The following is a 23,523-nucleotide window of genomic DNA, read 5'->3' on the forward strand; positions in this document are numbered from 1 at the left end:
TGAATAGGTTCTGTAGATTTATTTATAAATTGAAATTTGAAAGACTTATGATATAAATACACATCTTGACAGGACATGATTTTGCACCTAAAGAATGCCTGTTGGCAAACCTCAAAGGGAAGAAGACAGAAAGCAGACCGTGACAGTCTTCTCCATGTTTTCTTCCAATTTCTACCTCAATTATGAGGACAAAAGAAAAAATAACTTGGATTTTATTAACAACTGAGAGCCAGAGAGTAGTTAAAATTAGTCCAGCCCCTTTCCAGCTCTTAGCATACTGAAAACTTTGCATGATAAATGAAACTCTGGGATAACAGTAATGGGATTACAGCACAGTACAGTGTATGATCGACTCTGGCTGGCTGGAAAGGAAGGAAGAAAAAACTGAAACAGTCCATGATACACTACCTCTTTATGATATTCATGATAAGTGCTTTGTGCTTTAAGGTGCTTTTTTGTCATGCAGTATTTAGATGAAGGTGAAAATTCTTAATATCATTTTAATGGGAAAAAGGCCTACAGAAGTATGCACAGAAAAATAGCATTCATTTCAGTTGGAAGACACTAAAACTGTTTTCTGTCCCAGTCAGCTGAGAGCATAATTCAGAATTGATAGCACTGACTTTTTATTCTTTGTGTAATGTAAGATATATATTGATATTATTAGGTAAAATATTGGTAAATGCTTATATTTATGAACTGCCTTATATAGAGAATTTATTTCTCTTTCAGCACTAGGAAGAGAATGTCAGTGATAGTTCGCACACCATCAGGGAAGTTAAGACTCTACTGCAAAGGAGCTGTGAGTTTTATTCTTTTTTCACTGTAACAAAGAATACATCCTACCAATAAAAATACAAAAGCAAAAGATTGTTATAACTGCACTCAAAATATTGAAAATGTAGGGGAAGGAATGTTGATGTTCCTCTTTCAATTTACATTGTTTTGCTATGTAGCTGTTAAATGTGGTGAACTAGTTAATGTCTTTTTTTACTAACTGCCTATGAAGGTATGACAGACCTGTTCATCCTATTCTTTGTACTGGACTGATACCTTTGTGTTTCCTAATAATTGCTTCCTTCTGTACTCCCAAGAAAATGGATGAACATGTATTAATTACTTGCTGGAGTAGCTGGGCATGGATCACTAGATAGAGATAGTAATCTAGCAGAACTGACTAGTTGGGAGTGTTACCCAGCCATTGACATTACGCAGAAGTAAATTTTCCTAAAGCAGGACCTGTGAGAAGGTATCCTATCATAATGCATAGGGGAATGGAGAGTTGCTCATTAGTTCTCAGTCTGTATGTCAAGTCACGTTTGAGGAGGAAGGAATTGAAATCCGGTTCCAGAATGGTTTAAGGAAAGGAAGTTTTTGAATATAAATGTCCATTTTTTGTCATCTCTAGGGGGGGGAAAAAAAACCCCAAACCTGTTGTTAATATTCCATGTATTAAGCTGGCTACAAAAAATCTGAGAATGTCAGTTATGAAGCACTAATTTTACTTTGTGGGCACAATATTAAAAGAGGAGAACAGCATTATGGAACTTTTCAAAATAAGGGGAAATAAGATCCAAAAATGTGGAAGAAAAAGACTGCATTATAGCAGAGTTTTTAAATTTAGAAAATCTGAGGATTAAGAAGTCCTTCTTTAACTTTTGAAATAAGATTATGTCTATTAATTTTTGATACTTGAATAATACAGGTCTATTTTTCAGCCATTTTCCTACATGATTTGTATTGTCTACCCAAAATAGAAATAATTTGCTATTAAAGTGTTCTGAGCTATATTTATTTGTTTTGTAGGATACTGTAATTTATGACCGTCTTGCTGAAAGTTCAAAATACAAAGAAATTACCTTAAAACATCTAGAGCAGTTTGCTACAGAAGGTGGGTGATATTATTCAGTATACAAATAAATATTAAATTCAGTTACTGCTCAAATTCCCATTTTTTAAATTTCGTCTTGCTGTAGTGTTTTACTCATGTTGTTTGAAAATTATGTTTTAGCAATGCCTCCTTAAGAAAAGTCTTCTTCTTCCTAAGAAATTTCAGTAATAAGTTCATGCTTAAAAAAAACCTAAAAAACAAGCCACACACCCACAGAGTATACAGTAGACTCTTTTAACCAAAGCATATTTTTCCAGAGAGCAAACACATGGCACATTGTTTCTGTGAAGATCTCATTTCCCATGGTTGCTTTCATGTCCCATACCCAGTGATGCTGTAGGGATGGGCACACAGAAAGAAGTAGCCAAAGTAAAGATGGTTGGAAATTATTAGTGTAGTGCTTTTAAGGTAGCTTTTAGCTGTATTGTTTCTGTCACCAGTCCCAATGAGGGGGATTGCCAGTGTCCATATGATTTGTTTTGGTGTCTGCAGTTTTAATAATTGCTTTTACAAAACAGTTGCCAGAGGTGGGGAACCTCTCTGTGAGGCTTTGTGTAGTAGGAATAGTAAATAAAATTTAAAAGACTGTGAAATTAAGATGATTGATACAAGCAGCCAGTTAGTTATTTAATTATATTGGATTTCACAGTACAGATGTGATGAGAAAAGCAGAATGTAGAAACGTTTGTGCACAGCTCCTAGATGTTCAATGCCGTACCCCCTTAGTATCTCAGGAGGATTTAAGTGTTGTACTGTGCAGTATTGTAATGTTACAATTTATCAATGAGTTGATAGAGAGGAGTTGGAAGCAGAATTATAAGAGTTATGGGAATCTGAACTGCAGAGTTTCTACCTCTATTTTTCTAACACACTGCTACTAGAACATTAAAATTATCTTTAATGTGTCTTAAAAATAAACTTACACTGGGAAGGAAACTAAAAAACAATGCTTATGTTTTGTTAACTGATCTCTGGCCAGATATTCTTGTTATCATGAAAGGTCATTTTTTTTTGTCATGCATATGACTTCTCTAGTTTTTGTCTTCTGGTTTATCATGGAATTTAGAGTTTTGGCTAATGTATTAAGCAGCTTCAGTCTCTTGGTTCTATCAGTGACAGCAGAAACAAGTCACAGATCTGTTTCTTTTGTTAGTTTTTCATATCAAGATCCCTGCAGGAAGCATTTGGTTAGTCTTAAAGAATTTCAAATTTTAAAAGAATAAATTTTACAATAAAGTTGAAAGCAGAACTATACCTGAAAAAATTTATCTGATGGTATAGCCAAAAGCCTCAGATACACACTGGGGGTTCTAGAAAGGCTTAACCAGAATTAGTCAAGAAAAAGTTACTTAGGTGTGAAGTTAGTTTGGGTCATAAGGTATATATTTGGTTACAGAAAAGACCAAATTAGATCACTGTCTTCTGTCCTGTGTGAATTGATGTGAAAATTTCAACCCAGTTCTTAATTACCATTCTCATTACATCAGTAGTGCAACTTCTTATCTGTCAGTTCATAAAAAGTGAAAAATTCCATCTGCCTTTAGAACCACTGTACACACAAAAGGATTAAGAAGTTTATTCAGATATTTTTTGTATCCTTCTTTTCAACAGACTGAAAGATTTACTGTTCAGAAGAGTGAATTTCTAACTCTTAAAAATCATAAAATTCAATCTTTAAATAAATCACATATCTCTGGAATTGATTAAAAATTTGGTATTTATTTTTACTTCAGATTTAAATTGCAGCCAACTATGTTGCAAAGTTTCTCATGAGTATCCTTTCATGTGGCAGGACAGTATGTCCTTGGCATTTGCTGCCTGCTCTTGGTGTGTTGTTCAAAAATGAAGTGGTTAGCATGGCTGGCATTTATATGTAAGCATTTATTAAGCTGGAGTGTTAATGCCTCCTTGGATAAATAGAAAAATCCTCTGTAATTTTCCTGTGTTGTTCCAGTCTGTTAACAACCGGGCTTAATGATATTTTGTTTTCCACATTTTATTTGGAAGATTCTTTTAAATCACAATGAAAAGAAGCATATTAAATTTTTTTTAAATGTATAATTAGGCAGTGATTTAAAAAGAGAAAACAAATACCTTGAAAAAACTATCTGCTGACATTTCATACACTTGGATTTCTCTTCTTCATTTTATTGTCTGCGGAAAATATGTTGAAAGCATTGGGGAAATAGTATCACTGTTAGTCAGACATAGATTCCTTTCCTCCCCTTCACCTATATTCATTGCTTTGGACCTTGTAAGCATATCCTTATTATGCTTAATAAGAGAGAGAAAAAAATCAGTTGAGTTGTCAGCCTTGAGCCTTATTCTTCTAAGTCTAAATGGTGAGACACTGTGTTCCTAATGCTGTTTAGTTTTCAGAATACCCACATTACACATGATTTTTATCCTGAAGATACTAAATTACTCTTACATCTAAGACACGTGTTATTTCATGCCCAATCTCTAATAATTTCAAAATTGCCACTGGTGCTGAGCTGTATGCTCCAGAAACCTGTGACCAAATAAAGGTTATATTTAAGCATCCCTGGTTGTGGTGCTGTTTGTCTCCTAGAGCAGAGTGGGCAAGTGACCAAAGGTAACTACATTAATCCGGCCTGCCCCCCTTCTAAATCTACTGGCCTGCAAACTGTGGCTAGCATATAAAGAGTTATGTCAACTTCATGCTCTAGAAATCTGGTAATATGTGAAAATGAGCTGTTAGAAAATTCACACCTAGCTACTTAAATTGAGTGTTAAATGTGTGTTGTCAAAAAATAGATATTTCTTAAAATCATGCCGTCTCAAATTCTTGCTGTAATGCTTAATTCAGATTTTTGCTGAAGGAAAAAATCTGTTAATAATATCAACCAGCTCAAAGGTTGGTAAGTAAAATTGCCAAATGGTACATAATGATTTTATTTTAAGAATTTGGAAAGCTGAAACAATCTGTGAGATGGGAAAGTTAAATGAGGGGATTCAAAGTTGGCTTCTAGATGATAAATTTCAAACTAGAATTCCGTAAGAATATTGAGGAGGGGTGAAAAGGGCAGTTGTAACATTGTGCTGATATATTTTAACTTTACTTCCTTCCAGCATAGCAACTTTTAAGTATATAAATATTTTTCTCAGAAATACAATTTTACACTGTAATTGTTTCAATGTACATACCTGTTCAGCAAGTGTTGGGATTTCTTAATGATTTTTTACAATTTAAACTAAGTCAAATCTTGCATAAAAATTTACTCTTTTTTCCAGTGAAATACATCATCTCTGTTACGTTCAGCTTCTTAGAAACTGTTACTCTGTTGAATAAACTGCTATTTATAGTTTATTTTTACTTTATGTATATTTAAAAAGTTTTTCAAGATGTGCAGCAGTAATTTGAAATCAGGCATAAGCATACATAAAATACAGAATAATTTCAACTTTCAAAAGGTGCTCACTGCAGGCATATCAGGGAAGAGACTAACAAATATTGAATCATTATCTGCTTTCTCTCTAGGCTTAAGAACTCTGTGTTTTGCTGTGGCTGAGATTTCAGAAAGTGATTATCAAGAATGGTTGGATGTCTATCACCGTGCTTCTACAGCTATACAAAACAGAGTACTCAAACTTGAGGAGAGCTATGAACTAATTGAAAAAGTATGTGCAGCTTGTTGTAGCTTTCTGGGCTTTGGGTTGGTTGGGGGGAGGATGGGGTGGGCAGAGGGATGAGCAGAAGAGTGAGTTCTTAATTATTGTTCTTACTTTCTTTACCGTGAAAAGTGAATCAATTTTGAGGAATAACGCTTAGGTAGATAAAAGAAATCTAGTGATATACTGACAGCTGTGTCAGGTAGTCCTTGAGGTTTAAACAATCAAAATGAAGGAACAATTAATCTGACAAAGTTTTTCCTGCAAGTAGCTACCTTGCTGGAAAGTGTCGATTATGGGTTGAACTACTGGAAAGCTTTTTTTTCAGAGTTCTTCTAGTGTGTAAAAAACTGTAAGAACAGATAAACAACATCTGCTTCATTATATAATGATCTTGGAACAGTGGAGTAGTCAAGATTGGAAGGGACTTCAGGAAGTCATATAGACACAAATCCCTGTTTAAAGCAGGGCTAGTTTTGCTTGCCCAACACTTTGATGAAGTTTAGAGTATCCACAAGGAGGGAGTTCTTCCAGCTGCAGCAGGTAATTTTTTTTTGATGTTCAACTTAGTCTTTTTTCCTTCTTCAGAAATAATTTTTTTTTTTGCTGCAGAATGTGTCTGGTGCCTCTTGCTCTTTCTCTGTGCATGCTACATTTTGGAGAAGAATGGCTGCTCTTCAAGCTTCAGTTAGCAGAAGGAATCCCTCCCTTAGTCTTCTTTTTTTCCCTTGTTAATCTCATCCTACTTCTTCAGGTGCTCTTAATATGATGTGCTCTGGGCCCTAAGCTATTTTTGTGTCCCTCTGTTGCACTTGTTCTACTTTGTCAGGCTGTTTTACTGAAGGCCTGTAAAGCAAGCTTGTACCCAGAAACAGCATCACAAGAGCAGAGCCTGAAGTTTCTGACAACACTGCTTCTGGAGTAGCCAAGCATGAAGTTAGGACTTCACTACCTCAACAAAAAAAAGGTCCCATGACTATTAAATTTATATGAAAAAGAAGTGCATTAGACCAATAGTGCTTGAAGTTTTGATGCTTAAATTTGGGGGGGGTTATTTTTAGGTTTTCTTCCTCAGAAAGTATAACACAGATTGATTGACAAAACTGGTTAAAATTCAGAGCCTCACAAATCTGTAGTGTTTAATTCATGAAAAAGAAAGGTGAGGGTATATAGCTTCAGTCACTAATAAACATTGCTGGAGCAGTATATCTGGATGTGACAAAACAGTCTTGAAACAGCATTACTTTTTAATGCCATGACAATCCTGCTACCTTTACAAAAGTGTGTGTAAGCTGCACAAGTACTTCCTCAGGATGTAGTATGCAGGCCATGCTGCTGCCAGGATTGCACACTATTAGATGTATAATGGTGTCTTTAACATTTAGCTAGTTTTAAAGGTATTGTAATAGGAAATATAAAAATGGCTGTATTCACAAAAACTATGTAGATTTGCTCCATAGGAAGCTAAAATCAAGCATAAAATACTAAGATAAATTTACAGGTGTTTTGGATTTTTTTTACAAAGGGAAGAGAAATCATTAAAAGAGAGAAGGCATGGTATTAGCATTCCTGAAGCCTTCAAATCAGAGAGATACTCCTCATGAAAAGGTAGCTGTTGCTGCACAAGCTACTGAGCTACTGAGAAAATAATTGGTTGAAATTTGAGTGGTCACACTGTACAGTTTTGTCAAGCCACACAGATATCTAAGTTAAAGCTCATAGAATAAAGTACAAGTTCTTTATTTGTTGCTACCAAATCTGATTAATGAGTTTAGACTGCATGAATCTTGTTGTAAATACAGAGAGTTAAATAAAATAAATGGAACATTGAAATTGAATTTAAGTCAAAAAAACCCTGTATGTATGAAATATTTTATGTTCACAGAATCTTCAGCTGCTCGGAGCAACAGCAATTGAAGATAAACTACAAGACAAAGTGCCTGAAACCATAGAGACACTCATGAAAGCAGACATAAAAATCTGGATACTTACTGGGGACAAACAAGAGACTGCCATTAATATTGGTACTATATTTGTATTTATTTGATTTCTTTGTTACAGGTTTAAAAATAATAGCAGTTGATGCAGTAAAATTTCTTTCAGAATGGAAAGTTGTCTTGTAAAAAATAATATTGTATGTCACTCCAGAATTTGAATGTGAACTTAGTCAGTGCTAGCAGGAGGAGGATAGGAAATGCTGGATTCTGCCTCTGTTAAAATACTAAGAGCAAGAAAAAGCTACGTTAGAGAGGAGGCAAAAAAATAGGAAATTGTACTTTTTTATAGGATATGAAATTAATTTAAAAGAATGTATTGACTTTTGACAGTGAGAGGCAATAATATTAAGAGAATGTAAGTATTTTTTTGCTTCCCTTCTCTATTTTTGCTTCTTTCCAAGAAAGGTGAACTAAAGTACTATAACGTTTTGACAATGGGGGGTTTTTTCTTTCCTTTTATTATGAAGGATGGTAAAAAAGACTGATTTCAACAATGATAAATCTGTATCTTTAAAAAGTTATACATGAAAGCTGTTTTTAACATTTAATAGTCTTTGCATGTGACCACATCAGCACTTACTGCTGTAGTGTAGATGCATGTCCAAAATAAAGCCTTACCTTAGTCATATATATCCCTTTTATTGGATGCTATTATTTCTAATCTTAAAGAACTCTCCATATGCGCACAATACAGTTGATCTAAGGTTATTTTCCTTAGTACCTTCAGCTTTGAGGCAATACACATAATACCAATATTTCCACTTTATTAAGAATGGTGATACATATTTTTGGCTAGGCAGCCTACATCATCAGCACAGAAAATGCATCCTGTTTATGCATCAAAGAATAAAAAAAACAATGAAAAGGTGTATATGTGCAAGTTCTGAAGGAAATGCAAGTTGCATTCTAACAATTTACAAGGCTTAGAGAGATCTGTGTGTTGTTTTCTGTAACACTCTTTAAAGCACCTCTGAATAAGGCAGAACAGCTGCAAGTTACAGCAAGGGAAATTCTAACTGTTCTGACTTATATATGTATGTATGTACTTATATAAAATGCAGTAGAATTTGGTTTTTTATCATTTATTTCAGCTAGGGAAATCTTATTTTTAATTCTGTCTGTAGGTCTATTACAGGAAAAAAATGCTTTGTTATAATGGATTTTGTGAAACTGATTTTTAAAAACAAAATTTTTTCTAACAGGTCATTCTTGTAAACTTTTGAGAAAGAACATGGGACTAATTGTTATAAATGAAGGCTCTCTTGATGTAAGTAAAATCTTTAAAGTTCTCAGTTAATGAAACATTATTTTATTGCTTAAAATATCCAGACATCATGGTGAGGTTGGTGTAACAACAAAAAATAAGTTGGAGTGTCTATTTATCAGAAAATTCTGCCAAAGCCATGGTTTGGGGGGATGTTGTTTATGTTTGTCTTGGGGGGGGTTGCTTTCTTAATTTTAGTATTCCATGCTTGGAAGACTTTATGATCTTTGTGACATAATGTTACTGAATAACTGGAAAACAGTCTACACCTTCTGAAATCAGAGTGCAGCTACTACACAAAGGAACTTCACAACTATTAGCAAACAAATTCCATGCAGTAGACTTCATCCATGCAGATCAAAGCCAGGAGTTTCACATTATACGAGCATTAGAGATCAACCACTTCTAGTGTGGTGATTCAAAAGTTCAATAAATATCTATCAAGCAATCTATTTTTACAGTAAATTTATATAAATATAGAATAAGAATAAATGGTAGTAGCTGCAATGATAACTGCAGTGTACTCTCTATTTCAAACTGGAGTGTCTAGATTGTATAGAGATTGAGAGATCCTTTCCTTACGTGGCCGAAGTACAAAGTACATGGAGATGCAAGTATCTTATGCCAGCTGAATTTGTACATGCAAACTGGTCACTTGCAAATCTGCTTTTGGTGATAACATATATAATGGGTTTTCTTCAGCAGCAGGTAAATGTAGTCTGAGAGGCAGTTCAAAAATAAAGAGTAAACTAGCTCTAAGCAAATATTTTAAGAGACTGTTTATGAAGTCTTCTGCCTCACATGGTAGTGTGCATTTTACTGTTTGATGAATGTATATCTTGTGTCCTACCCTTTGCTTGCTAGTGTGGTTGGAATTACAAGTCAGTCTCTATTTCTAGTGTGACTCATTACCTTGAGTAAATTACCTTGAAAGTTCTAATAGAGGAGTGGGTCTGGTCTCAGGAAATGAAGAGAGGGGTGGATTGCTGTGATTGCAAAATGCTGAGGCAGTGCAGCTGCAAAGGTGGATCAATTCCTCTTTCCTTTCTGCATACCAGTAACAGTTGGCAAGAGACTGTAGTACTTTGTTGGAATATTGTCTGTTAAGGAAATCACATAGAATGACACTTTGGCTTTTGAGCCAGGTCCACCTCTTGTACTGGGACTCTATGCACCTATGAGGGTGGTTGGACAACCCAGTTTCCTCATTGTGAGAGGAACTGAACAGCCAGGAAAGCTTGAAGAATATAATACCAGTATCATGGCACTTGTGTATTTAGGATCTTTGATAGGAGTTGCTCTGTGGTAGTCCTCTCCTCCTTGTCTCTAAAGTACAGCCTCTTGGCTATATAAAGATGTTGATAGGGTCAGTGGAGTTAGGGAGGTTGGCTTTTCTTGATCTGCATACTCTTGTGAGAACCTTGCACTGAGAACCGTGGCATTAAGTGAATGTTTCTTCCCCTTGCTGTTAAAATAGTAGTATATGTCCATTGCATACCAGTGGCTTTTCCTAAAACACAGCTTGCTCAAATCTAATTCCTTTATGGACATGCAGAGTCTCCTGTCTCAAAGACATGAAAAAAAAAACGATGTAACAAAACAAATACCTCATCAATTTGGTCATTGTTACGACTTACGCATGCAAGACAGAGGAAGTTAGAATTAAATGTATTTGTTCAGACTGTATCCCAGCTCTGTGAACTGAGCTTACAAAGAATATGCTAAAATAAAAGATCCTCTTTAATTTGAGCAAATACCCTTGTTCATGAAATTATAAGAAAAATATCTCAACCACACGCACCTCCCCAGTCCGCAATAGACATTAGCTGGTATAGAACTGAAGGTATTTAGGTATCTCAACTCTTTAGAATGTTATTTGTTTTGGGGCTCATATCTAAATGGCAGAGACCATTTACTCCTGGATTATGGGGACTTCACTTCATAGAAGAAAGGAAACAGTAGGTGGGAGGAATATGACTTTTCATGTGTTGTTTAAACTTTGATAGAAATTAAATAATCCGCAGAGATGAGACAAATTGATACTTCCTTTATGTTGCAATATTTCTTAATTAGAGAAGATGCTCTAGAAAATAGTTACAGAAACTGTTGTCATTTTAAAGACTTTCTAGCATGTAATTTTAAACAGTGGAACTTCATTTCTGTCACAGTTTCTAGCAGGTGAGAGCCAGAAAACAAGTGCAGAATTCCCCAACAGGCTAATCTCATTTTAGATAAACCAATGAATCTTTAGAAGGCCAGTAGAAGCAAAATAGTCAAAAACCATTAACAACAATGTGTGGGACTGGGAGGAGTAAGTTGGGATGAAAAGGCAAAGCGGTATCTTTTAATTTCATTTCAGAGGGGTTTGAGATTTTTAGTTAGTTCAGTGTTCTGTTTTTAGGTGGTTACACCAAATTTGGTTTATGTATGCCTGACATCACTGAAGTAGCGCAATTATTTGGTTGGTAAACTTGTAAAAAAATGTGAGAAGATGTTGTCATAGGATGTCACTAGCTTCCAAAGTTAATATTTTACAAGCAGAAGAGGTTTTTTTCATCTTCCTTTCTCCTCTAAAATACTTTTTACTTTTGGGCTGTGAAGCAGGAAACAGAAGAAAAGTGTGTTGTAGCTCTGTAAAGGTCTTTCAAAAAGAAAGAAGGGCAACAAGCAATATTTTTTGTCCCTTATGACACTCCATGGTAGAGCTGCACTGTAGCTAACTAGAAGTCACTGACCTTCCCAAAGCAGGCTATTTATTACTATAAATAAATATATATGAATGTTTTGTCTACTGAATGTAATCTGAAGTTCTCAGTACTAGATCACAAAATAGTGACTTCTGTAGTTATGATTCAAACTGTCATTAGCAATTGAAAAATACAAAATATGTTCCTTTATATAACAGGTACTTTGTGTTATAATTGTTAAATTATGTTAAAATATGAATTTAATGTAATAGAACTATCTATTATAATGCCTGTATTTATATCATTAATAATCTGTGTTTCCTTTTTTCTAAACATTTAGGAACATTTTGTATAATAGCAAATTCGAGTATCTCTATATATGTGACTCATCTTTTGTATTATTATACCAGTTTTCTGTATACCTATGTCTTCTGGCAAATATTTATGCAACTACTGTTATTGTTCAAAGAGCATTGAAGGTTCCACCTCAACTTACACACTTCTTTTTTAGCAGAGTGAAAGAGCAATTCTACACAACATAATAGCGCAATATTGCAAATATGCTTTTTGCTTTATAATATTTGGTAGCAGAATCAAAAGGCAACTTCCTCAAAAACCAAAGTGCTAGTGTTTATTATCACTGAAAAATTTGGATGTAAGAATATTAAGAAGTAAAAATAATGGACCCCAATTTTTTCTGTGCAACAGGGAACAAGAGAGACACTTAGCCATCATTGCAGTACTCTTGGTGATGCTTTAAGGAAAGAAAATGATTTTGCTCTCATCATTGATGGTAAATCTCTGAAGTATGCTTTGACATTTGGAGTAAGACAGTATTTCCTAGATTTGGCTTTGTCATGTAAAGCTGTTATTTGTTGCAGGTAAGATTTACGTTATACTCTCTCCATGCTATTTTTATTGACATATAAAAATAAAGAAACTGGAGTTATGAAATACAGTCATTCAAGTGAAATATCACTGTAGAGCAGTCTGCAACAAAGTGTAATTGTCAGAGTCACTCAGATTGCCTATTTCCAGGAACATGATTTGTAATCCATTGAGGGTAGTCTCAATAAGGTTGAGACACTAATCTTGACCTTGAATTGTTATTACAGTTAACCACAGGTTTTAGCATATCTAGAGTCACCTGTAGATCTTTCTCCACAGACTGCTTTTCTGTAAGATGTGGATTACGCTGTATAAGAAGTGCTCAAAAATGTTAAAGGTACTACTCAGGGTGATTTTTGTTACCTGAAGCTGGTGGAAATGCCTTTTTAAGCATTATTATGCCTGATTATTATAAGCTTTGTTTATACAATGAACCCTTTCATCCTTTCCTGTAAATATCAACTATTACAGCTAGAAATTTCCATTGTTCCATTAAAATAAGTCAAACTCATCTGAAAAATCTGTTCAAAATGGAACTATTTTTCTGCTTTGCAAATGGACACAGAAAAAGAAGTAATATTACAATATCCAAATAATCACTGGGTTTCTAGTCTTTCCATCCCTTCTGAAAAGCAATGTCATGCTGCCAAGGGATTTTTTAATTAATGTTTTTGTGGTTAAGCTTTGTAGCCATGCTTCAGCCTGAAATAGTTTGAATTTCAAACTAAGTTTTTACTGTCTCCTAAACTGAGAAGTTTGTCTGATGAACAGTTTATACTGTGCATAAACACCTTCCTAATGGCAGTAGTCTTTCTGACAGATAAGTTGGAGTATTGTGCTTGTTTTACTAGGTTGAGTTTGCTCAGTACAGCAACAAGCAGGAGATGCATGCAGAACTGATCCTGTAAAGCTATATTGCTTCTTCTTCTCTTTCCTTGATTACAAAATACATTTTATGCATTTGAAGAGATAATTTTTCTGGTTTTGTTGAACTGAGTTTTAACCTCAGGGAACCATTGAGAGGTATTCTGTACATAAAGCTGTCTTTTAGTGTTGGCATTCTTGTAAAGAAACAACAAAGTGCAAAGTGAAATTTTCTGTTCTAGTAGTATTCTCTCTGTCATTTCTTCGTTTTACACTTCCATAATTTACCTAGGTCACTTGGTTTCAATGCATATCTAGATATATGTCTGACATATTTTGTGGTTGCTTAAAAATTGGCTACTGGTTTAAAACTAAAATACTTGCTCGTAACACTCACTGTTTTAATGTGAACCTATTTAATATCCCATGTTTCCCAAAAGTCAAAATTCTGCCAAAATATTTGTTTCTGTTAAATGCTTTGTCTTTAGTACCAAAAAACTTCATTTCCTTGTTTATGAGCTTAAAAATAAAAAGTTTTAAATGGTAGTTTTTGATTAAGGTAAAAATATAATCCAGACTTGAAAAGAATGTAAGCTCTTTCTTCATCCATATAATGAAAGTAAACATCAGAAATTCTCATTTGTTCTAAGAGTACAAATTACACCACTTTCTTCTAAGCTTGCAGGCTGCATTGACTTGTGCAGAAGCATTTATTGCCAATGGATTCTTCTTAAGACTAGCTGTAGCGCAGATGATGCTGACAAATATTCAGTAGACATTTCTCTTAAAAAAAAATCTGTGTATGTTATTAATTCCAAGCAGATGTTTGGCTTAAAGACTTCAGCAAGCTGAATTCCAACTCTATATTGGCTTCAGAGTAATATATGCAAGAAGAATGTTAAATGGGTTATTCTGGAGTAAAAAATGTACAGCTAAGAGTGAGGAAAATGAATAAAAAATATTTTTACTGGTTTCACCATGAATTTGAGGCAGTGACAGTGCCATGTTCCAGCTGCCCCTATAACATTGTCTAAAAAGGAATTAAGGCACTGTTCCTAAGAAGTTAAAAAGATGAAAAAGAAGTACTTGGGTCAGGAATCTTCTGTAGAAGCTGGCTGTAGCAAGTCTTGGTACAGTTCTCAACAGCAGAGTTCCAGTAAAACATGTACCAAAAGATCACAGAATTTTTTTTTCATATAGGTCTCTGGACCACAGAATTTTTCAGAAGAGCTGTTGCCCAGAAACTTTCAACCCAGGTTTTCCACAAGGCTGTGGACTCATCCCACACAGCTTTTTCAGAAGTCCAGTAGTTGTGCATGTGTTGTGCTGGCCGCTGAATAATGTGATTATATAGCCACCTTCAATTTGAAGGCTGTATTATTTTTCATTCTTTTATTTTTTAAAATACATTTTCAAACAGTTCTCTCTAACACACTTGGTAAGGTCTTTCAGCTTTTAAGTAGTCCAGAGTTCATAAATGTTGTTTTTTATGCATTTTTCTGTGAGTGTGCTTTTAGCATATACCCTTGAAGGGCAATAACAAGACCATGTCGCTCACTAGGATGTTAATTGGCCTGGGTTTATTAGCTTTTCACAGAATATAAAGTATATTTTAAAAGTACATCCATTTGAAAGTCCTGTATTAAATCTATTTGGTTTTTTTATCCCTTAGGGTATCGCCACTTCAAAAATCTGAAGTTGTAGAAATGGTTAAAAAACAAGTTAAGGTAGTAACTCTAGCAATTGGTGATGGAGCAAATGATGTTAGTATGATACAAACAGCACATGTTGGTGTTGGTATCAGTGGGAATGAAGGTCTACAGGCTGCTAATTCTTCAGACTACTCAATTGCTCAGGTGAGTCATTACACTGCAAAATACTACAATAAAATATTTAAAAATTTTATTAATATTAGTGTATGTATGTTTTAATTGTATGTTTGTTGATTTTTCATGTTTTTTGCAGTTCAAGTATTTGAAGAACTTGCTGTTGGTTCATGGAGCCTGGAATTATAACAGAGTAGCTAAATGCATCTTATATTGTTTCTACAAGAATATAGTCCTTTATATTATCGAGGTAATTTTACAGCACGTGAAATGTTACTTCTTGAAAGTAAAACCTTAATTTAAAGCTTTTGGTTATGATATATATTTTTTAAATATTTTAACTATAAATAAATACCTACTATATTCAATCTTGAAATTTTTAATAAACTGATTAATCTGAATTTTTTTTTTACTTTAAAAAACCGCAGTTGCTTAAAAATGCATGGTAAATATTAGTACTAAATGTATTTCTAATATTGCTAGCTTATTGAAATGCTGTACTTGTAACATCATTGCAGTAATTAAGGAGTCCAGTTACAATTTTGCCTTCAATTTACCCAGAGATGTGTGTGCTTCAGCTCCTTGTGCTGGTGTCAGGGACTGTGGGGTTCGGAGTCTGCAGCCTTTCCGAAGGTCCCTGTTGCCCTGCTGGGCTGTCGCGGCTCAGAGCAGTGCCCAGGGCTTCTACAAACAGGTTCCATTCCACTCCTGGGCACCTTTCCCTTGCTGAATGGGGTGATCCTGCATCTTCAGTCTCCTGTTCAAGAACAGGGATACTTTCCTGAAAGTAGCTGACCTAGTTTTTTCACCTGGGATTTTAAGGAGTGAAATCTTGCAAAAAATGCAGTGGTATGAGAGGATTGTGTTGTAATAAATGTACATTTATTGGTAACTATGGTTAGAACCGAGTGTATAATTGTAGTTATCACTCCCTTCATCACCACACAGCAACCATAAAATGTTTTAAACATATTTTTAAAAAATATTTAAAGCTACTCTCTCCCTTCCCTTCCTTCTCTTCTGACAGCTGCTGCATCTTTTATAATCAAGTGTGTGTATATATATACATACACATATAGTAATTGCATTTATAATTGACTCAAATTTTATATTCACAGTGAAACTTTGGGTTAAAAATGTGGAAAAAATATTTAATTTTTGAAAATCATGGCCATAAAATAAATTTTACTGAAAGTCTTATGTATTTTGTATGTTAATGGGGTTAACAGATACTCTTTAAATTTTCATAGTTTCTTTAAATATATTTTCAAATTAATATCTTAAACTTGCAAAGTAAGTATTCAGCTTTACTGGAAGAAAAATGCTTAATTTCTGTTAAACCTGATGTAAACATTAGATTAATATTTCCATTTTATACTTATGTGACCTTAATTGCTGTAATATTTGAAAATACTTTAATCATTTTTTATGTGCAATGTTGTAGCCAAAGGAGTGTACTTTTCTTACCATATTTTTACATTTTCTAAATTTCCTCTTTTTTCTCTCCTTACTGTGTTATAACTGCAAATAGATTTCTATCTAAGTAGCAGCAAGTTTGTAGCCTCTTAAGAAAAATATAAAGTAGGAAGTTATAGAAAAAGCAAGTCCACTAAAGATCCTTTATTGTCTTGAAGTGGCAGACTTTAGAGCCTGTATTTCAAAGGCTGTATATTTCCTTACATGATCAGACTTCCAGAAGTACTGATTAGCAGTAGCTCTAGAAGTATTTGAAAAAAAAAGTAATAATGTATACTTTGCTTATAGAAAGCATAAAAGGTTGGCTTTAGAACATATCAACTTATTTGTCTTAAATTTCTGTCATTGTGTGAATTTTTAACAAATCAGATATAAGTATCCCACTATTTGTATTTTTTTAGAAAGAAAGTTAAATGCAGGGTACAGAGATCATAGTCTAAAGATCAAAACTTTGGTTTTATGAACAGATAGTCTCTTCTTCCTGAGCAAATTGAAGGGCAAAGAGATAATTTTGATATGGGTTGTTATGACCCTATATATATAATGCATGCAATCATTTTGCCATATACACCTTCTCTGGAAGACAAAATAAATTCTACTTGAATTCCTGTATACCCCACATTTGTCAGCTCAGGAAACTTTTCAGAGATGTTAATAGCTCATGTCAATACTGTGAGTGAATGGGCAGAAATTCATCATTGAATGTCTCCAGAAAGGACAACTGCCAGTCTTGAGTCTCTCTTTTCAGTTTTTTTGTACAGATCAGGCGTGGGAGCAGGGAGCTCAATGAGTATTTGTAAGCTGCTGCTTAATATGCAGAAATGCTACATCAGGAAAACTTCAGTGAGGCTTTTGTGGCCACACCTCCTCTGTCTTGGAGTTTAGAAAATAGTACTGTGAAAGGCACGTCTGGAAGTTACTTTAAACAAGTTTCCTTTTATTCTGACAATAATAAAAATACCTACCCTTACTTAATAGATCTGTATCCTGGTTTTAAATGTCTGCTCAGTACTAATCAAGAAAATAATGGAAAATATTCCATTTAATCTAAAGTATAGCCTTTATCCTAGGCATTCATGGGCTGATATGAAATTGATGTCATTTGGTTTCTTAATTCAGAAAATGGTAAAGGTCTATAGTAATACTGAAGCACAGTGATCAGTGCTTATTGACATTTAAACTCCTATTCATAAGAAACTAGAAGTGGTCTGTAATAATGTTTTTCTACTCTGTGTCTTGATGCAATAGCTATTTAAATATGGGCCTCGTCTTTTGTATAGGACTAGTCACAATGACTTGAGAGGCTATATTCTGATATATCAGTCTAAATTGCAAGTGAAAACTTTGAATCTCTAATAGACCACTAATGTGCTTTATTGAACCTGTACAGATCATCACACTCATGTAGGATAAGCCTATACAAAGTCCCATACTTATTGTGGAGGAGCTGACATTATTTTACAAAGGTGATTGATGTTGAGATTGATCTCATGACTGAGAACTCCTTTGTGGATTGGTTTTATTTTTATAATTACCATTACTGTATGCACTCTGTCATTAAACTACTCATCTTATGAAGCTATGAAAATCACCCTTTGACATCAGAGGAACAGAATTTTCCTATTCCTACTTCTCATTTTGCTATCTAGTAGCAACTAGCAATAATGTAAAATAAGTGGTTCATTTTAAATAAAAAGGATGTACAGTTTTAAAAAATAAGAATATTTGATTTTTACCCAACATGAAACATCAAATGAAAGAGTAAGAATAAGAGTAAGAATCAGAGTAAGAGTGATAAAAGACCAAGACAAGCAGAAGAAGCAGATGTGTGGAGTTGAGATTTAAATTTCAGTCACAGATGTTTAAACATGGCTATTTATAACAATTTAAGTGATACCATGAAAATAATTAATTTATTGAGTAATTAAAGCTATAATGACTTTTTTTATTCCATAAACTTTGGATGATGGGGAGATTATTTTCCCCCTTGCCCCAAGCAGTTCATGTCCATAACTGGAATTGACCATTGTGTTCCTATTCCCTTTGCCTGACAGATAAATAGCCATGATCATATAAATGCATAACCCATATAATGCATAACCCCAAACATGAGCAGGCTTCTGGGCATACTCACACTGGGTCTGAGCTGCACAGTTCAGCTGCTGTGGTTCACTCTGCCATGGCGTACTTGAGGTGTGCAAACTGCACCGAGTTCAGTTTGAAACACACACAGCAGAAGGTGATTGTGCTCATGCCCACATTTTTGCATTACATGGCTGGAAAAATTAGAAATACAAAGATCTTTGTTGAGATCCATCTCATTTTAGACAGGCTGGGGACCTAATTCTTTCCTTTTCAGTAGAAAATTTTGTAGGTGTTGAACTACAAAATAGTCTAATTTTCACGGCCTGTTCACATATATAGACTAAAATACTATTTTTAAAACCACCAATCACCTGTTCTTCTGTAAAAGGGAGCTGGATTCATAATTTGAGTTGTTAGAGTAGGGCCTGTACCCTAAGAGAGAAGTGTTTGAGTCTGCTCCTAAATTAGTGTCATGTCCAGCATCCTAAAAACTGATTTTGCACGTACAGCTTCCTTCATTGTCCATCATAACTAGGATGGAACACACTTGTCTCTGAATTATTTGCCCAGTGCAGAGCAAGTGTTTCTTGTCACTATTAATAATGTAGTAAGCTCCATATTACTTTTTTCATATGGGGTTGAGAGTGTAATTTTCTAGGGCCCAAGATTCAGAAGTTAAGGCAAATAGGTAGGTTATTTTTTTTTTCTCTTATAGTTTGAGGTAAGGGCTATATTTGTCCTTTGTCTTTTCTTTTCCCACCTTTTAGCTCTTTTAATTTTGAGCCATTATGGCATAAGCCAGTTGTTCTTAATCTTGTAACTAATATAAAATTAATGTTTCTGCTTAGATACTAGAGATGTTTTGTCTCTTGAAATTAAATATGTGGTATTCTGCTAAACAGTAGTGTTTCTACTAGAGACCACTGCTTTTAGCCACATTGAAAGATTTCTTCTTCGTGGACTTTTATTGATATATTCCATAAGAACTTCAGGACTTAGAAATGCTACCAAATTTCATCTCTCCTTTAGTTTGCATCTAGGCCTCTAACCAAGATATATTCCAGTCCCTTATTACACTAAAATTAACTAAAATGCCTAAAACTTGCATGCTTTCTTTAGAAAAAAGTAAATGCTAATATTTCAGGAAGTCAATACTATGCCTTAAGGGATTTCTTAACAATTTTCTACTAAAACCACTTTCAGTTTAAACACCTTGAAAATTCTAACTTAAATTCTCTACAAAATAAGCTGAAAGCAACATTCCATTGCAAATTAAAATTTTATTCTAAATACTTGCCTTGCTTTTTAAAAGCCACTCCAAAACATTTCCAAGTGTTGCTTAACATCATTTACTTGTAAGAGCAGTCAACATGTGGAATAGATTCAGTGTATGTATTTAGGCCTTCCATTTTAAATTAGTGTTTTATAACATTTTGCCTGCTAGTTAAATCATAGTGGAAATTTAATGTCTTTTCCATATACTTCTTGGTTATGAAGGGTCAAGCCTGTGTGTATTTGTGGTCTTCTATTTTCTTCCTAGAGAGGGATACTTTTCTTAACTCTATTTGCAATTACCAGCAATGAGATGTACACATATTTATGACCAGCTACTGAGTCACATATCTTCCACCACCCTAACCCTTTCAAATCAATATTTCTAAAATTTACTCCAGTATTTGATACAAACAAAGGGGAAAAAGCATCAATTGTACTGATGTTGACTGCATAATTAATTATTCTATAATGCACAATTGATTATGTACTCATCTTGAACCTTTACAGTCAGCTACTGAGAAACTGCTGCCAACAAATTCATCACAATTAAATCATAATTCATATTTTGAAATTCAAAAATCAAAATAAAAAAGAGCTGCTAAAAATCTGATTCAGCTAAAATAAAGTAAGTCCATTGTCTTTTCAGTTTATAGTCTGAAAGGTTAGAAAATTGTGCTTGTTGCAGTTATAACTATCAAAGTAAACAAATATAGCATTGCAAGATTTTGGAAAATTCAGGGTATTCTTACTCTTTCTGTATTGCAGCCTTGAATAGTTATGACTTTGTATCCAATCTTGTTTTAATAAGTGGCCACCAAAAAAAAAATTTACTCTTATCTGTTGAAAAAAATAGCAATTTTGGTTGGATTTTACCTCCCATTTTTAGTGCTTGTAGTTGCCAAATTCAGGAGGTTTTCCATCTCAAAGTAGTCACAGACATGTTCAGACATTGCACCACATGATTAAAAAAAAATCTGAGTTCGGTCATAGAGTCCAGTCATCTGGAGGCCAGCTTGGGTACATACTGATAAACATACATATTGATTGTAGTAATTCATGCTTCCTTAATGAAGTTTAATGAAATGTAAACTGTAAGAAAGCAGCCTATAAAAATTCAAAAATTGAATTTTCAATTTTTTAATTGAATTTTCAAAATTCAATTTTCAATTCAAAATTGAAAAACTTGAGTGTTAAAAGGAGTAGACTGTTCAAATTATTTTGACTTGTCTTACTTAAGAGCTTATGTTTTTCCTAGACCATATAGTTTCAGTGTAACTTGGTCATAAAGATTCATCAGACGTGCTGCTTCTCCACTTTGTCATTGAACTAATTCAAGGATGAGAATAATAGGAGAAAGCAGATATGCAGAATGCTGTGCTGTAAAACATTAGAAAATATGTTATCACGTTTCAAATTAAATCTGCTTTCATTTAACCTTTTAGCAAAAACTGATAAAAATTATGCAATTAAAGAGATGTCCACTTCCTTCTCTACAGCACCTATGTAGCTGAGTTAGTGCTTCTTAACTAAGTAGCTCCACTTTAATGCTCTGGTAAAGCCTAATCCTTTTATGAGTAAGGAATATTGGTAGTTTCAAACAGCAGGTTAATCAATGAATTCTGTTAGTCAAGTTTGCTAACAATGGGAAGACGACTACTGATCTGTAGGTTCCCCCTCCAGCAGCCCATATTTGTCAGAATTTTTATTTAATTAAGAATTAAGTGAGCTTAAATCACTCTTAAAACCTTAAAGAACCTGACATTTCTTCTGAAAATAGTTACCTCCTTTGAATGTTTTCCTATTTACATGGAATTGCTCATGTATCTGACTAGATTGCCTGCTGTCTGCTCTTGATTGAAAGTTCGGTTTATCATTAATTTTTATATGGGTTTTAACCACAACATTTTCAATTGTGTTGTAAATGTGTTGTAGGGGTATCCCTTTTTGAGAGGCTGAGGAAAAATCTGTGTATTGTACCTTGCAAGACATTTGAGTAATACACGGTTCTAATCTTTTGCAGGTCTGGTTTGCATTTGTCAATGGCTTTTCTGGACAAATTCTTTTTGAAAGATGGTGTATAGGTCTTTACAATGTGGTAAGACAATTTGTGTGCCTTTAAGTACATTTAACCATGAATGGTTCTTGAGTAAGCAATCTTTAAGCAAATCCTCACCTCTAAAATGTTGCAATTTTTTCTTTTTAAACTACCTAGATGTTTACAGCAATGCCTCCTCTAACTCTTGGAATATTTGAGAGATCCTGCCGAAAAGAAAACATGCTGAAATACCCTGAGTTATACAAGACTTCCCAAAATGCACTGGACTTTAATACTAAGGTAGATCTTTGTAAAAATCAAAGCATAAAGCAAAAATTCATAGGAATTCAATATAGTTACCCTTTTTATTCTATGCTGCTCATAATTAAAAATGGAGGGGATTTTTATTGCTATTATTTCCAGGTGTACACTTGTCAGTGAGTGGTACAAATCATATATATATATGTATACATATATATATTCATTTTTACCAAGTATGGAAATGGACAACTAGGATTTCATTTTTTCAACCCTTTTTTTTTTCCCTGCTGGTAATAAAGCTGTCTTCTGTAGGCAGAAGTGATTAGACCTCACTGTTGCTGGGCTGTATGTATTTGTACTGTTATATGGAAATGGATTACTGAAGCCTGTGGAGAAGTGTTGCAGTGGACAATAAGAACTGTCACTAGATTTGTAGAGGGAGGGACGTGGTACTATTCTTTGTCAATTTGGAGTTGTGGTTTTATGGTTTAATTTTGAGTTTTGGGAAAAAATACTTGGGAGTCAAGAATGTGTCAGTGTGGATCAAAAGGAATCTGAAGCTACTTTTGGTGGGAATTGGGTGATGTTCATCTTAGAGAGACTAGCATAAGTAGCAGTAAAAGAATGTAGGACTCTTTAATACATAAAATAAAGAAAATTTCTACAGCATTGCCCATAAAATATCTCTTTTGAAAAAACTAAGTCAAACTTGTGCCTGAATCTGTGATTTCATGAGTATTTGACTTTTGTAAAAGATTCTTCTAATTTTATTTCTCATAAATATAATTGTGACATTTCAAGTAATGTCATTTTATGTTGAACTTGGGGACATTTTCAATATATCCTGGAATTAAAAATGCTTACATGTGATGGTCTGTAATAAATATGCAGAGCTGATACAGCATACTTAACTCTTGTATCTGCACCACTTGTGCTATATAACTCAAGTTACCCCAATATACACATAATTATTTGTCTAAACTATCTTTGTTCACTGAAACAGATGAGATTTTTCTCCTCCTTTCTCATTTCATCCCTTCAAAATCCACCCTGAAAGTTTGTAAGGACACTGTAACAGAGTCGCTTGTGTCCCTGTGAATGCTTTCCAAACATGAGGCTTTTCATGGTCCCATAAATACAGACACTTTTTTGTGTTGTGATAGTGTTAATAAACAGTGTAAGTATGAGTTATAATAGCTGTTTTTCTGTTTTAAAATAAGCTTTATTTTGGTTTTTTTATTGCACAGATGTATTGTTGACTTAATTGGAAATTCTGTGACTGTTCCCATACAGCATTTGCTATGAGTAAATGTCTACAAACTCACCAGCTACAAAATTCCC

At 34.1% G+C, this 23,523-nt stretch overlaps 1 protein-coding gene across 5 annotated transcripts in view; it reads left to right on the forward strand.

Moving 5' to 3' along the window:
* ATP8A1 (ATPase phospholipid transporting 8A1) overlaps nucleotides 1-23,523 on the forward strand; it is a 102,455-nt gene that overhangs the window by 45,494 nt on the left and 33,438 nt on the right. For all 5 annotated transcript variants that reach the window (XM_054632551.2, XM_054632549.2, XM_077177576.1 and 2 more), the window contains 10 exons: nucleotides 733-802; nucleotides 1,807-1,891; nucleotides 5,394-5,533; nucleotides 7,410-7,548; nucleotides 8,724-8,788; nucleotides 12,181-12,353; nucleotides 14,897-15,080; nucleotides 15,190-15,300; nucleotides 21,907-21,981; nucleotides 22,099-22,221. In XM_054632551.2, coding sequence (XP_054488526.1) covers nucleotides 733-802; nucleotides 1,807-1,891; nucleotides 5,394-5,533; nucleotides 7,410-7,548; nucleotides 8,724-8,788; nucleotides 12,181-12,353; nucleotides 14,897-15,080; nucleotides 15,190-15,300; nucleotides 21,907-21,981; nucleotides 22,099-22,221 — 1,165 coding nt within the window. The remainder of the gene's footprint in view (nucleotides 1-732; nucleotides 803-1,806; nucleotides 1,892-5,393; nucleotides 5,534-7,409; nucleotides 7,549-8,723; nucleotides 8,789-12,180; nucleotides 12,354-14,896; nucleotides 15,081-15,189; nucleotides 15,301-21,906; nucleotides 21,982-22,098; nucleotides 22,222-23,523) is intronic.

This window comes from Agelaius phoeniceus, chromosome 4, assembly GCF_051311805.1.
Source record: "Agelaius phoeniceus isolate bAgePho1 chromosome 4, bAgePho1.hap1, whole genome shotgun sequence".
Classification (NCBI taxonomy): domain Eukaryota; kingdom Metazoa; phylum Chordata; class Aves; order Passeriformes; family Icteridae; genus Agelaius; species Agelaius phoeniceus.